Genomic DNA, 15,487 nt, shown 5'->3' on the forward strand with positions numbered 1-15,487 from the left:
GAGGGCAACTAAGCCTCCTCCCTCGCTCCTTTTTCCTCAAAATCTTCTGATTAATTGCAATTAACGAATATGCAACTTTCGCTTTAATTATTTATGTGCGGAGAGCCAAGATCAAAACATGCATTAATTCAAAACGCCCAGAAATTAAATAAAAAAAACAAGTTTTTTAAATGAAAGTAAGGAGCAACATTAAAACTTAAAACGAACAGAAATTACTCCATATATGAAAGGGGCTTTTCCTCCTCAACGCCCCGCTCTTTACGATAAAGTTTCTTACTGTTTTAAAAATAGAGTTAAGAGAAAGAGTCAAACTTTAGCGTAAAGAGCGACGCGTTGAGGAGGAAAAGCCCCTTTCATATACGGAGTAATTTCTGTTTGTTTTAAGTTTTAATGTTGCTCCTTACTTTCATTTAAAATAACTTGTTTTTTTTTATTTAATCTGAAAAGAAACAACAGCTTTTAAGCAGCAGAAACATTCCAGATCGTTTGACGCAGACGAAGTTCTGTTTGAAAAGCTTTTGAATGTAATTCAGATTTGATGAAGATATTTCAAATACAATCCTTACTGTTCAAGCACCTTCAATTATGAGTTAATTGCTTGTTAATTAAGTGCAGAACCTTACTTTTTCTTCTGTTCTCACAAATAAAATCGTTTGACATATTTGAAAAAAGCATTTTCAATGCTTCAAAGCAAAAGGTGAAAAAAGCATAGGCAGAAAAACATCAAGTTTATGGGACAAAGTGGGTGGATTAGGGGCAGGTTTCCTCACAACATACTGAATAGTTTTTTTGTCGTTTAGAGTTAACAGACTTCATGAAATATTTGGGCTTGTAGATAGGGGATTCAAGCCTCTGCAATAGGAGCTCTCTGATATTCATAATTTGGTAATGTAATTTTCATCCCTATCACTCTCTTTTTAGGGTGTTTTTCCCGAATTTGAAAATCATTTAAATTTCGTCAGGCTCATAACTTCTGGTGGGTAACAATAGACATATTAGGAATCAGTATAGATTGGAGATTATTTGATGTTTACATTGTTTACGAACCTTTCTTTCTTCAGTTTTCGGCTACTATTCGGAAAACACGGTCTTTATTAACATTTCTTTACCACGAACTGTTTGAAAACATCTTAAAAAGCTGTAATACACTGTTGGTATTACTTTCGTGTAAATTTATAAATTTTGTGTAATATTTTGCGGCACATAGTGCCACAAAAACGGCATCAAACAATTAAATATAAATTGAAGTAAGAACTTTTTTTTGTCTCGTTTTCACTATTGGAATGTCATTCTATAGCAAAACAAATTCAGCTCTTTATGCTTTTATTTTGACATCCAACTAATCCAATGTCTGTGTAACGCAGCAAGTGGCTGAAAACTAAAGGCATGTTTTGTCTCCTGAGATCTTTTACAATTTAAACATTCAGCTGGTTTCTGACAATCAGAGCAGGGAATGTAAGTTTTCCTTTTGTATGCCTGAAAGCAGGCGAGTATTGCATATAATTTAAAGAGATTGCATGTTGTCTGTGCTTTAAGTGCTGCCTCAGTAGAGAATGATATGTGCACAATGTATAATTTTTTTTCACCAAGGCACTCCGTATAGAAATGTTTGTCGTAGAAATTTCAGACGCAGTCCATTTGATTAGATATTAAAAGTTATAGTGCCCTTTTTAAGAGTTAAAAGCAATTGAAGGGCAGCCAGACCCCCTCCCACGCCCATGTATTCCCAAACACAACCATTAAAAATTTTGAGATAGCCATTTTTTTCAACCTAGATGAAAGATTCATTATCTTTGTCTCTTGGGATGTCAGCCCCTCCCCCTATCAGCACACCCCTAGGGACAAGAACTGTTAGTAATGCAATTCACCCATTGTTAACATATTTTAATTGTAATCAAGAATGATGGATGTGTTTGACCTTTAGCGTCCAGAAAGACGAAGAGCGTTCAGCAGAACCTTTTAAAGAGTGTTGAGTAGAGTGTTAAACTAAATCAAAACACGCTATGGGTATACGGGTTGTCAAAAGCGCGTAAACCATGAATAACTGAGTGTATCAATTTAAAACTTCCAGTAAATGATAAGCAGGATGAGTGGACCAAAAAGGAAACATTCCACGTTACTACTACTACTATTACCGCCACAACTACTGCTTCTGTAGCAAGTACAGCCAAGGTAAAGGGTATTTAAATCAAAATTTGAAAGAGAAAGTTGAACTACATCAAAACACACTATGTGCACATAAACTGTCAAAAGGGTGTATTAGCTGTACCTTTGGAACGGCTTACCGTATCAAGTTGAGACTTTATGCACAATACATCTTAAATTCACACCTTAAGAATTCTGTTGCTACCTCCCAAAAGGAAGTCTACGAATTAAAACCTAGAATAGCTACTGTTGAAATTGAGTCAAAAATGATAAAAAACAATTTATCTCTATTAGCGGAAGAAAATGTTCGTTTAACATCTGAGCATGAATTCATAACTCATCAAACAGTATTGTTTATAAATTCAAAAGTTTATATATTCAATTGTTTATAAAACAGTATTGTTTATATTTTATGAATTCATCAAACAGTTCGTGATAACGAACAGTAGTAAGGAGCGATCCGGCTCAATAGTAAACGAAAATTAAAAAAATGAGATTTTGATACTAATAGATACATCAAAAGAATCTGATTTTTATGCTGATTTAAAATATATAAGTTTTATCAAATTTAGTCTTACTTAAATTTGTCTGTGGCTTTTTAGATTTTTCTAAAGATCTTGGGAGTATATTTTACTTTCTGGGACTATTCTATTTTCAATCTTTCTTGTCTTGATCCCCTTGCAAGAAGATCTTGGAAAGTTTCAAGATTTTTTCTATAAAAACTGTGTCAAATTCAGATATTTTCGACTGCTCGAATCTTTGAATCAGATTCGCATAAGTGAATCAGATCGAGTCAAACTGGAATTTGTTCTGATTTATCTTTGGAAACCAATTAGCACTAAGCAGGACCTCTATATACATAAAGTTCAAAACTGACCAAAGATGATATTCAAATGGGGCAGTATATTATTGGTGATGATGCTTTCAATTAGACGATGCCAAATGTTTAAGCTTTTTGTTTCAGTTACAGATCCATTTGAACCTCAATTAATGGAACTTGATACAGACATAACTTTCAAAAATGTTTGCTGATTTTCAGTAGTTTCTGGAGAAAGTAAGAGTTGAGCCACTTTGAAACCAAATTGATAAAAACTGCCTAAAAGCAAATTTTGCTTTGTTCCAGTGAGCTAAAACGTGAAGGATTTGGACATATTTTCAGTAGACGATTACTGCATCAACATCTAAACTTTGTACCGTCTAGTTAAAGTTTGTACATAGCTTATTTAAGTATTTGGGCTTTTAAAATCATTCAGTTCACTCACAGTGATAATAAGCAAGAGCTTCTGATTTCCTTCATTTTTAATAAGGGATCAGAAGAGTAGTTTGCTCAACGCATCGGTGAAGTTTATTAGTACCTTAACTTCCATTAATCCTTTTTGACATTTTAAGTGTGTTCCAGACAGGGCCAGATTTAAAGCTTTGACGCTCCTAAACCTGAGCATTGCTGCCTTTTTTGCTACATTTTCGGGGGAATCTCCGAAAACTAGGAGATAGGGGAACCACTGAGCAGAACATATCTGATGAGCCAAAGTAAAGAAAGAGAGAAGTGGTACCGAACTTTCAGCTGCAATTCTTGGGAGACATCTGAAAGTTTTTAAGGGGCCATGGAATTCCTGTGCAGTTTTAATATAATTTTCTGTGAATAGGCAGCGCGGCGGTGCAGTATATCTGCCACTTTGACTATAAATCACATCAGTCCAGTTTCTGCTAAGAAAAAAGAAATCACTCACTGATAATTTATTTCGCCCCTTGGCATTGAGCCACTAGACCCGGGCCTAGTTGACCTATTGGTAAATCCAGGCCTAGTTCAAGTGTAGCAATCAAACAAAGAATTCTAGCTTAAAACTGCAAATTAACCTGCTAATCTCCAATACAAGTTGAGGATATGTAGGATATTTTAATGTACATTAAATATCTTTAGCATTTGATATTTGACGAATAAATAATCTCAACATTTTATTTCATTTGACAATTAAAACACCTAAAAGTTAAATAACAATTATAAACACGAATTTTAGATGCCCAAAAATCCTTAATTATCTTCTTCAATAAGAACATTACCAGAGTCTCTAATTCTCTCAGCCTGAATAACTTTTGTTTTCTTCTAGTATAAGCATGTTTAAAAAGGAAATAGAAAATTCCAAGTATATAAACGACATGTTAAAATGCGTATCGGGTTCAAGACAGTGCTATGGTTCTAACAGCGCATCTGGAGGTAGTATGACTCTCGCATAATCGTCTGTGTCGATAGACTTACAAAAATGGATCCCATACTTCAGTTTCTCTCGCAACACCACCTAAAAAAAAGAATGTTAGCTCATATTTGCATCTCTTTTATAATAATTGCCATTTTAAGAAAGAGAAATCAAAGGTGTGGAAAAGAGATACCAATAATGGGGCTATTTCACTCTATCTTGGAGAGGGAGAGAGAGGAGTGAGGGGTATGCAAGAGCTTACTGTTTTCCTAAGGGGGCATGAGGAGGGAGAGTAAAACGTAGAAAATGCTACTTTTGCCATACTCTCGAGAGATTTCTCCTTTTTTAAGGATGATCTCCCAAGGGGTTCCCTCAAATGCTGTTACTTGACTTATAATGCCAAGTTTCAGAGAGGGTTCAGTGAGGTGAAGTGGCGTACGTAATTACTAAAGATTTTCCCATTTGTCGAAAGGCTCAAATGTTACTTGCTTACATGTAGAAATTCATTTATCTTAACAATATTTAGGAGAAAACATGAAACTAGAAAAACTTAAGGCCGTTATTGGTAGTAAAGATCTTTTGCATAACATATAACTTGTCCCGCTGGTAAAACAATATATTGTTACTTGTTATATGCATACATTAAATGAGTTATAGCTCAAATTCATTATCACAATGGATACCACGTAAAACAGAAAAAGTATTCCACCAAAAGTATAACAATCAATGGTGATATCAGACGCAGACTTAGATAACTAGTTTTGCAATAAAACAAGAATGTGCACGTAACAAACAGAAAGAGCATGTTTGAACTATCGATTTATTAAATGAATGGGCACCAGATGACAAAGAAAAATCATTACAATGCACGACACAGTAAACCAAGCCTCTCATCCACTAATCCCCCTTGTCACTTGCCAAAACACACAAAGTCAATCGTCTATTGAAAATTGGCGAGTCTATAAGTGACCATCTGGGGAGGGTTAACAGGAAGGGTTTGTGAAAGCACAGGACGGCTGGCGCCCAGCCCACATTGTACTTCCCGGCCAAAGGGCCACAAAACCGAGGTCACCACCGCCAGTTTGGACCTTGAGGGTCTATGGTCGTCATACTTACTAATGAGTGACGATGTATTTTCCTTCGTAGTAACCACAGAAATGATAAACATAGCTTTATTTTCACCATAAAATAGCCCAAGTACAGGAGGATTAAGCTTTAAACTGAACCAATTAAAAAAGTATCATCTGAAATAAAAGCTACCGAGGTTAAACTGCTAAAATTGAATTAAATGATGTTGGTTGCTAGTTAGCAATGTAACAATAGCAACGAATCTTTACAGAAACTTTTAATCGGTTCCCGGTGGGAACTACGGACGATAAATCAAAAGAAACCCAAATGAATTTGATTAACTTCTACTTAAAAAACCAGAGCCAAAATCTAATATGGCACCTGTGACGAGGTCAGAACCTAAAAACAGACTCGGTACTAGAGTTATTGATTTCATCATCCTAGCACGTCAAGAAGCCCCAAACTAGCCAAAACATTATAAATCCCTCCAAGTCCCCAACAGAGATCGGATCCGGTCCGCTTGTGTCGATCACGTATCTATAACTTGTGCTTACTCTCGAACTTTCCAAAGCACTAGAAATACCCCCAACTCCCCCAAAGAGAGTGAATCCGGCCCAGTTATACCAATCACGTATCTATAAGTTGTGCTTATTCGTCCCATCAAGCTTCATTCCGATCTCTCCACTCTAAGTGTTTTCCAAGATTTCCGGTATCCAAGATTTTCGTTTCCCCCTCCATCCTTCTATGGCCCCGGAACCGATCCAAACTGAAAATGGAGTATCTGAGACATAATATCTTTCTATATATCAAGTTTCATTAAGATCCGATCCTCTATTCGTAAAATAAACACATCTCCATTTTCACGGTTTCCCCTCCCTCCAGCCCTACTCCCCCAAAGACGGTCAAATCGAAGTAACGACTTTTAAGTCAATTTGGACAGGTCCCTGACACGCCTACCAATTTTCATCGTCCGAACTCGCCAAAGCACTGGAAATCTCCCCCCCCCCAAACTCCCGCAAAGAGAGCTGATCCAGTCCAACTATGCCAATCACGTATCTAGGACTTTTACTTATTTTTCCCGCGAAGTTTCATGCCGATCTCTCCACTCTAAGCGTTTTCCAAGATTTAGGTTTCCCCTTCCAACTCCCCCCAATGTTACCGGATCCGATCGGGATTTGGAATAAGATCTATCAGACATGAAGTCCTTCTAAATATAAAATTTTATCACGATCCGAACACCGTTCGTGAGTTAAAAACACCTAATTTTTCTAGTTTTTCCGAATCAACCGAATTACCCCCCCCCCCATCCCCAACCCCTCAAGGAGAACAGATCTGGTCCGGTTATGTCAATCACATATCTAGGACTTGTTCATATTCTTTCCACCAAGTTTCATCCTAAGCTTTCCACTCTAAGCGTTTTCCAATATTTCCGGTTTCCCCCTCCAACTCCCCCAATGTCACCGTAGACGGTCAGGATTAAAAATAAGAGCTCTGAGACACGAGGCCCTTCTAAATATCAAATTTCATTAAGATCCAGTTATTTTATCTAATTTTTCCGAATTAACCCCTCTTCCAACTCCTCTAAAGAGAGTGGATCCGGTCCATTTATGTCAATCACGTATTTAGGACTTTTGTCTCTTCTTCCCATTAAGTTTCATCCAGATCTCTCCACCCAAAGCGTTTTCTAAGATTACCGGTTTTCCCCTCCAATCCCTCCCCAATCTAACAGGATCCGATTGGAATTTAAAATGAAAGCTCGGAGACACAAGGTCCCTCTAATTTCATTAAGATATGATCGCCCGTTCATAACTTAAAAATATCTCGTTTTCTCTAATTTTTCCGAATTAACCATCCCTCCAATCCCCCGCCCCCCCAAATGATCGAATCGGGGAAGAGACTATTTCTAATTTAATCTGGTCCAGTCACTGATACACCTGCCAATTTTCATCATCCTAGTTTATCTGGAAGTGCCCTAACTAGCGAAACCGGGACTGACAGACCAACAGACACAAATTGCGATCGCTATGTAACTTGGTAAATAGCAAGTGCCACAAGAAAACTAATACTTTAGAGTAAAAAATCTTTAGATACGAAAAAGCGGAGAGTTACAGATCAAACGCCTAATTTGACGCAAAACAGTAAAAGGCCATTAGGAATTAAGGTAAACCATATTTTATGATTGGAGCGCCTGCCCACAATAGAAAAAAGTCCAGAAAAAAACACACTAAAAAGACAAGAGCTAAGAATTAATACGGCACTTGTGATGAGGTCGGAAGAGCCAAGAGCCAGGAGCTCATATGGCATGAGCTCTAGCAAAATTCTAAGAATCAATAGATTAATTCAAAAGGAGAATTAATGCTGATCTGGATTTAAAATAAGAGCTCTGAAACACGAGGTCCTTCTAAATATCAAAATTCATTAAGATTCGATGACCCACTCGAAAGTTAAAAATACCTCATTTTTTCTAATTTTTCCTCTCCCTTCAGCCCCCCCCAGATGGTCGAATCGGGGAAACAACTTTATCAAGTCAATTTTTGAAGGTCCCTGACACCTACCAATTGACGTCGGCCTAGCACGTCCAGAAGCACCGAACTAACCAAAGCACTGGACCCTCCCCCTTAACTCCCTCAAAGAGAGCAGATCCGGCCCAGTTACGTCAATGACGTATCTACGACATTTGCTTATTCTACCCACCAAATTTCATCCCGATCTCTCCACTCTAAGCGTTTTCCAAGATTTCCAGTTCCCCCCTCCAACCTTCCCCAATGTCACCAGATCTGGTCGGGATTTGAAATAAGAGCTCTGAGACACGAGTTTCTTCTAAATATTAAATTTCATTAAGATTCAGTCACCCGTTCTTAACTAAAAAATACATCAATTTTTTGGAATTAATATCCCCTCCAGCTCCCCCAAAGAGAGCAGATTCAGTACAGTTATGTCAGTCACGTATCTAGGACTTGTCCTTATTCTTCCCACCTTTCATCCTGATCTCTTTACTCTAAGTGTTTATCAAGATTTCTGGTTACATCCCCCCACTCCCCCCAATGACACTAAATCCGGTCGGGATTTAAAATAAGAGATCTGATTTACGAGATCCTTCTAAATACCAAATTTCATTAAGATCCAATCACTCCTCCGTAAGTTAAAAATACCTCATTTTTTCTAATTTTTCAGAACTAACCCTCCCCCAAAGAGAGCGGATCCGTTCCGGTTATGTCAATCACGTATATAGTACTTGGGCTTATTTTTACCACAAGTTTCATCCCGATCGCTCCGCTCTAAGCGTCTTCCAAGATTTTAGGTTTCCCCTCCAACTCCCCCCAATGTCACTGGATCCGGTTTGGATTTAAAATAAGAGCTCTGGCATACGATATCCTTCTAAATATAAAATTTCATTAAGATCCGATCACCCGTTCGTAAATTAAAAATACCTCATTTTTTTTCGTTTATCAAAATTAACTGCCCCCCCCCAGATGGTCGAATTGGGGAAACTACTATTTCTAATTTAAACTGGACTGGTCCCTGATATACCTGCCAAATTTCATCGTCCTAGCATACATGGAAGTGCCTAAACTAGCAAAACCGGAAGCGACAAACAGACTGACAGACCGACCGACAGAATTTGCGACTGCTATATGTCACTTGGTAAATATCATGTGCTATAAAACCAAAAAGTGAACATTTTGCCTAGGACATGAAGATATTTCAAATTCCTTCTTATTTTCAGGACTTTTTATTTTATTTGAATATTTTGATAATCTAAAAAACACAAATATTTTCATAAGGTCATTTTCATTAGCTGGAATAAATTCATAGTGTCCAAATTAAAGTGGAGGATGAATACAATACTAAAATACAACACTTTTCTATACCGTATGTGTAAAAAGAAGAAAAAGAAGAAAAGATTAGACCCAGAATTCTTGTCTCTAGAAAACCCTTGAATTCTTGTCCCAAAAGAACTTGTCTTATAAATCAGATGGAAGAGAACATCTACAAAAAAAAGTCTGTAAACTATAAACTGCAAAATAAATTTCAGAAACACGAATACAAATTTATCTTACTCATTGTCATACTAAAACCTCTTAGCAGTCAAATGAAAAAAAAAGAAGGAATTGTAAGAATATACAAGAACTATGAATCATTTAATATTTTTGAATCGTACGACGTAAAAATTTTCGAATCGCTCAACATACATAACACTGTACACAGGAGTTTTTGTTTTTTCCTAAATATGTTACTGGAATCGGAAAGAATCTAAAAACCACTACAGTCTGGTGGGTAAATACAGCGTTTAATTATGCTGCTTAAAAAGAAAGCCAAATCTTTTTTCAGTTATTTGGAGCTAAAACCTTAAAAAATTCTAGCTATTTGTCTTCGGTTTGGAAAAAGATACCCTTAACAGAACCTTTAATCAAACGCTTTGTGCCTGGGTTTTAATTTATGGACATTTTTGTGTTGTAGAATATTTTCAGATGACACAGCCAATCCCAGCCCTAAAGATTCCATGGGAACCAAGCATTACATTATGCTGCCAAAAATGGGAGTCATGAAATGTGTCCCTTATCTAATTTGGTGAGAAAATAGATGCTTTCAAATCTTTACAATTATTACCTTTAAATTGCGCTTTAAATTTTAAAAGCCGGGTTTTGGTTGCTTCCCTGGTCTGGCCTGCTAGCAAAAGAACCTGAAAACTGGCTCTTTGGCTGGTAAACATCAAATCCACGTAGGTAAATTTATTTTTTTATTTGATCATGCTCATGATGTTGTCTTAACCATGGTTATTCTTGGTTATCTCATTAACTCGGAGACATTGTAGAATTATATTTAAAATTAGATATTTCTCTATGTTACGAAAAAAGTGTGTAAATGACAAGCTAAGATGAGTGCGACTTTTCTATGAGGATGGTATAAATGTAACGACCCAAACACACACTCCGTCGTACCTTGAACAGCGACCTGCGTCAACTTCATCCTCTCTACAACCAGAGTGGGAAGACATTATCACTGCCGCCAGTTACAGAGACAATCGGAGACCCTTCTTAGATGCCTTGGGTGCATTTGCAGGCACAAGAAGATCTAAGGTCTAGGGTAAGGTACAACTGTTCATGAATCTTTAACCATCTATGGTTATTCATTAATAAAACCAAAATTAAAGAAAACAGAATATTCGCCATGCCATCACTACCAATGTGCTCAAATTGGTATTTTTACTTTTCATTCAATTACGTCCAGATAAATTAATTTCCAGATTTCATCAAAACTTCAACGGAGACGACAAGGGGAAAAAAAAACAAACTAATAAATGAAACCAAAATTAGAGAAAACAGAAGATTCGCCATGCCATCACTACCAATGTGTTTTCCTCAAATTTGTACTTTTACTTTTCATTGAATTACGTCCAGATAAACTAATTTCAAAATTTCATCAAAACTTCAACAAACACGACAAGGGAAAAAAACTAATGCTGGATAATACATCATATAGGGCTCCCATTATAGGCACAACAGTTCTGTTAAACTATAATTGTTCTTGGTTTCGAGACGAGGAGCCGGTAAAAATCCACTTACAGATTCTAGGCCATGACAAGTCAATTGGTCTTCTTAAAATTTACATTGCTGAAGCAATTTGTTCGAAACTGATGTTTTGCAGCAAAAAATGGCAGAGAACTTTATTTTATGTTTCCGTGATCTATTTCGTTGCTTAAAAAAGATCATAGATATTTTTTATTTCAGTTGAAATGAGGCCTCTCCCCCGATATCCTGTAGATACTAGTTCAATACAGTAGCCCATTGGAACAATAAAAGAGTAAAAAGGGGCATATCGGTACTACCCCTGCAAAAATGCGATTTCTTCTTGTTCAATGCAGGAAACTGTAAAAGTCAAGTTAGGGTTTCCAACAATAGCGGTTTTATTGGTGTACTTTTTATTTCAATCGGACGTCATTCATCAGAGGTTTATGGATCTTCCTAGGAAAATCTCAGAAAGTTCTTCTCGTAATAACAAATCAAGATTCATTTGAGTCTAAGTAATAGTTGCTCTTTTTAAAATACTGTTAGAAGGGAAACATTTGTCACCGAACAGCTTTGAAAAAACAACTTAATAAGAAGCCTCTATAGGCCGTGATTCGTTCAAGAGGTTCAAAAGGTTGCAGTTACTGCTGCAACCGTGATGAGCCTTTAACAGAAACCAATCTCGTTGCATTCAAATGTGTCTACAGCGCGCTTTATCGTAGGGAACATCGCCAAATTAAAGTTAAAAGTCAGTCTGACTACGTGTGGGCATATACTTTTAATTTGCCAACTACAAATAATCTCGTGTTTGGTAGGCAATATGTTGACCGGATTGAGTCTTTTTCAGTCAAATTTTGAGCGGAAGTCTAGTCTCTAGTATTTTGCGAATTTTAAAAGAAGCTCTCGAGACTGGTTAGCAGCGTTTGGAAGAGTATGCTTCCTATGAGGTGAAGGGAGGTGTCACGAAAAAACTGTATACTTAGGCCACTATTTTTCCATGAAAGGATCTCTTCGACCATTAGAGGGAGGAGGAGGTTCTTTAGGCAAATCTGTAGTTAACTATGGGTTCATTAAGCTCATTTATAAATTTTACAGTACCTAGCATCGGGCTTATCTGCACTTTTATTTATTTTATTACTAATAATGAATATATTTGATATTCCATATAATGAACATATTTGATAGTTAATACTTTATTATTATTAAAAAATGAAAGAAAAACAACTTACCTTGCACGAATATCTTGGCATTTTGAGCAAGAAGAAACAGGTATAGCTTTCGGGTAGGAAATGGTCAGGGGGCTGATATTTATCCAAAACCTGAAGAACAAAATCTCTGCCACGGAAATCAGCAACTGTTCTTGGTAGTCTTGTTCTTCCCCACACAAAACGTAAGAATAATGATCGTTCATGGTTAGAAAATTCTTCCATAACTTCCCAAAACCAACGGACTAGACTTGACGTAGGTTCAATACCTATAATAGTCCAAACCTATCAAGGTATGCATAAATAGATTAAAATACTCAACTGGAAGCTTCACGTAATACTCAACCAAGCTTCACGTACATGTATATATTGAGACTAGTTTAAGCAATTAAGCTTATAAGCATTTTCTATAACAAACATCACAGATATAGGCAAGTGGTAAGAACCTATTAAGCCATTAGTCCTTTACCTTTTTACTTTTTGCATTTGTCATTAAACAAGTAATCATACATTTACATGTTCTTCCACGATGTTTAAGTAGGAAGTAAATAATTTTAGCATGGGTCAGTGGGAGGCAGCTTGTTGCTTACAACTCTTCAAAATAGGACCCTTTCCAATCAACAATGAGAGGATAACTGAATCGTTGCTTTGAAAAGGTTCTATTTTAGTTTCAATGTTTTGTTTTGAGGTTTGGTTTTTATATTGTCCTTTGAATTTTATCTGTATTTTCCTTTATTATTCTGCACTGAGGACGGCTGAGCAGAGGTCTCGCTTGAAATATTTGCATCATTTGTCTTCTGTTTTTTACTAGCTGTTATTGTCCTTGTTTCTATCTTCTTTGCAATTTTTCTTTTTGACATGATTAGCCAGTGTGGTCTCAGAAATTATTTATCAGATATATTTACAGCTGTTTCTTACTTTTGATGTTTATTGCATAAGCCGTAACTAATTTTTTTTTTAGTAATCCAAAGGGAATGCACGTCACAGCGTATTATAATGCCAAATAGTTTCTTTTGTTAATTCCCATGGATAGTTTCCGAAAAAGTTGCCACAACTAAAACTATAATTCAACCAAGAGAATTTTTGGCGTAATAAAGCAGGAGTCCTACCTTTATAAGACGTTATAGACTTCAGAAGATTCAAAGGAATATCTGGTGAGCCACAAATCAGAGCTTCCACTTCTGGTCCAGTAAAAAGTGACAAAAGTGGCACAGGAACGACTTTTGACAAACCATCCCGGACGGCAGCGACAGCATCATCAAACTCGTGGAGCCTAAAACAAAAGTTGACGAGTAAACAATTGACCATTTCAGAGAGAAATCTTTTAAAAGTATAATTACAATAACAGAATTGGCTATGAAGTATTCGGAAAAAGAATGAACGTTATGAATTGATACATACGGTACAATTACAAGGTAGGAATACAGTAACTAGAATAATATTTATTATAGGACGATGACAAGATATAAATTCCTATATCATGGATCTGGATTAAAAAAAAAGGGTTTAGTTGAACTTTAATTAGGTCATAAATGGCATTTACAGGACATAATTTAGACGATTTTTTTGCAATTTCTTTTCATAGATAGTTGTCTTCTCGATACAGTCATCGTTTAATTTGAACAAAAAAAAATATTATACAGCTCTGATTTCATGGAGTTACTGAACCTATTAAATGTTGTTAATAGATGTGCAATAGGGACTTAACAGCAATTCAAACACTATAAGATAAATATTTTCTAAGACTATGCCACTACACATTGCCTTAGACTGCTTTTTAAACTTTTCCTTGAGGAGTCTTGTAAACTACTGGAACTATTAAACGTTGTTAATAGATGTGCAATAGGGACTTAACAGCAATTTGAACACTATAAGATAAATATTTTCTAAGACTATGCCACTACACATTGCCTTAGACTGCTTTTTAAACTTTTCCTTGAGGAGTCCTGTAAACTATAAGATAATACTTACATTTTGGCGTGACAGAATAACAACAAAGACACCACTCCGATTTTAACATGGGAACGGAAGAGGAAGTTGATACGACCCAAGAATTTTATTTTACTTCAACGACATAAAAACTAACTTTTGTCCATTTCTAGGAAATGCTTCCCACCTCGTTTTACGTATTTCTGAGTTTTGAAACGTTTATGCGACAATGACCCCGTACTAGATTTAGGTGATGTCCGTGATTATTAGTTAAAACAGTAAACAACAAGCTTCTGTAGTCACTTTTTCTTATATCCAACTTCAATAGAAAACTCACAGTTTTACCACTTTAAACTGGACTTATGGTAACTATTTCCTTGTTTTGACTAATTAAATATAGCTCGGATTTCGGAATGCTATCAAAGTAGCGCATTTTTTTTTATAGCAGTGATAATGACGCTTTTATACCTATGCTTAAGAGCAAGGCGTACGAATTCATTTCGGTTTTCCAAGGTGATTCTTCTCTGCTTGGAAGATAGGACCATAGAATGTCCAGCTGCAGAAGGGGTGGTAAAGGGCAAATCCATTGACTGGAATACTGTTACATCATCTGGCATATCTTCTATACATCTCAGGCCTGAAAAAAGAATAATCTTACTTACTATTTCATATCGTAGAATCTATATTAAAGTACTAAAATTACGTTTTATCTCGAAAAGTCCCTTCAGAGAATACTTCCATCAACAGTTAAATGCATAAAAACGATGCAGTAAATTGGAACGAGAATTCACCAACAACATGGTTAACTACCCAAAACAGGGCCTATCCTTCGCTTCAAAACCTTTTATCGACTGTCTCTGACTTTATTATACGATAAATCAAGATAAAAGGGACACTGTATGATCGCTTTATTAAAAGCTTATTTGATATTTTTGAAGAAAAAGCCTTTTTTGTTTATTTTACAATTAAGGACATTAAATAAATAACAAATAAACATCGTAATTGGTGGTTTAAGAATTAAACTTAGGCAAGTCAGTTTTTCCTTCAAAAAGTTTACCAGAAATTTTATTCTAACGCTTATAAAACAAAGCCCTGTAAGGAATTCTGCACATAACTGTTTTTAAAAGAAAGAGACAATTTCTTCAGTCAAAAGTTCCATTTCCAAAAGAATATTTTTGAGTCGAGTCTCTACTTTCCTCGCTTATTGAAAGTGAAGGTCTTGCCCACAATTAACAGAGACTGAACTGACGATTGAATGCCAATCAATTATGCTCAAGGAATTTTTTTTTAACCCAATACAAAGATCATTCCAAATTAATTTTTAAAACATTCAAATAAACTTCTCGTAAATTTGAGAAAGCCAAACACAGAAAACCTCAATGAGATCTAAATTAAACGCTTAAAAATTAAAAAGCTATCTTATGATAAATTGCAG

At 36.0% G+C, this 15,487-nt stretch overlaps 1 protein-coding gene across 1 annotated transcript in view; it reads right to left on the reverse strand.

Annotated features, from left to right (window-relative positions):
- Positions 1-4,088: 4,088 nt before the first annotated feature.
- LOC136027197 (probable E3 ubiquitin-protein ligase HERC2) overlaps positions 4,089-15,487 on the reverse strand; it is a gene marked incomplete in the record, with an annotated part of 290,251 nt that continues 278,852 nt past the window's right edge. Inside the window, 4 exon segments of the mRNA XM_065704213.1 lie at positions 4,089-4,442; positions 12,148-12,392; positions 13,233-13,396; positions 14,521-14,689. Coding sequence (XP_065560285.1) covers positions 4,335-4,442; positions 12,148-12,392; positions 13,233-13,396; positions 14,521-14,689 — 686 coding nt within the window.

This window comes from Artemia franciscana, chromosome 5 (genome assembly GCF_032884065.1).
Source record: "Artemia franciscana chromosome 5, ASM3288406v1, whole genome shotgun sequence".
Lineage (NCBI taxonomy): Eukaryota > Metazoa > Arthropoda > Branchiopoda > Anostraca > Artemiidae > Artemia > Artemia franciscana.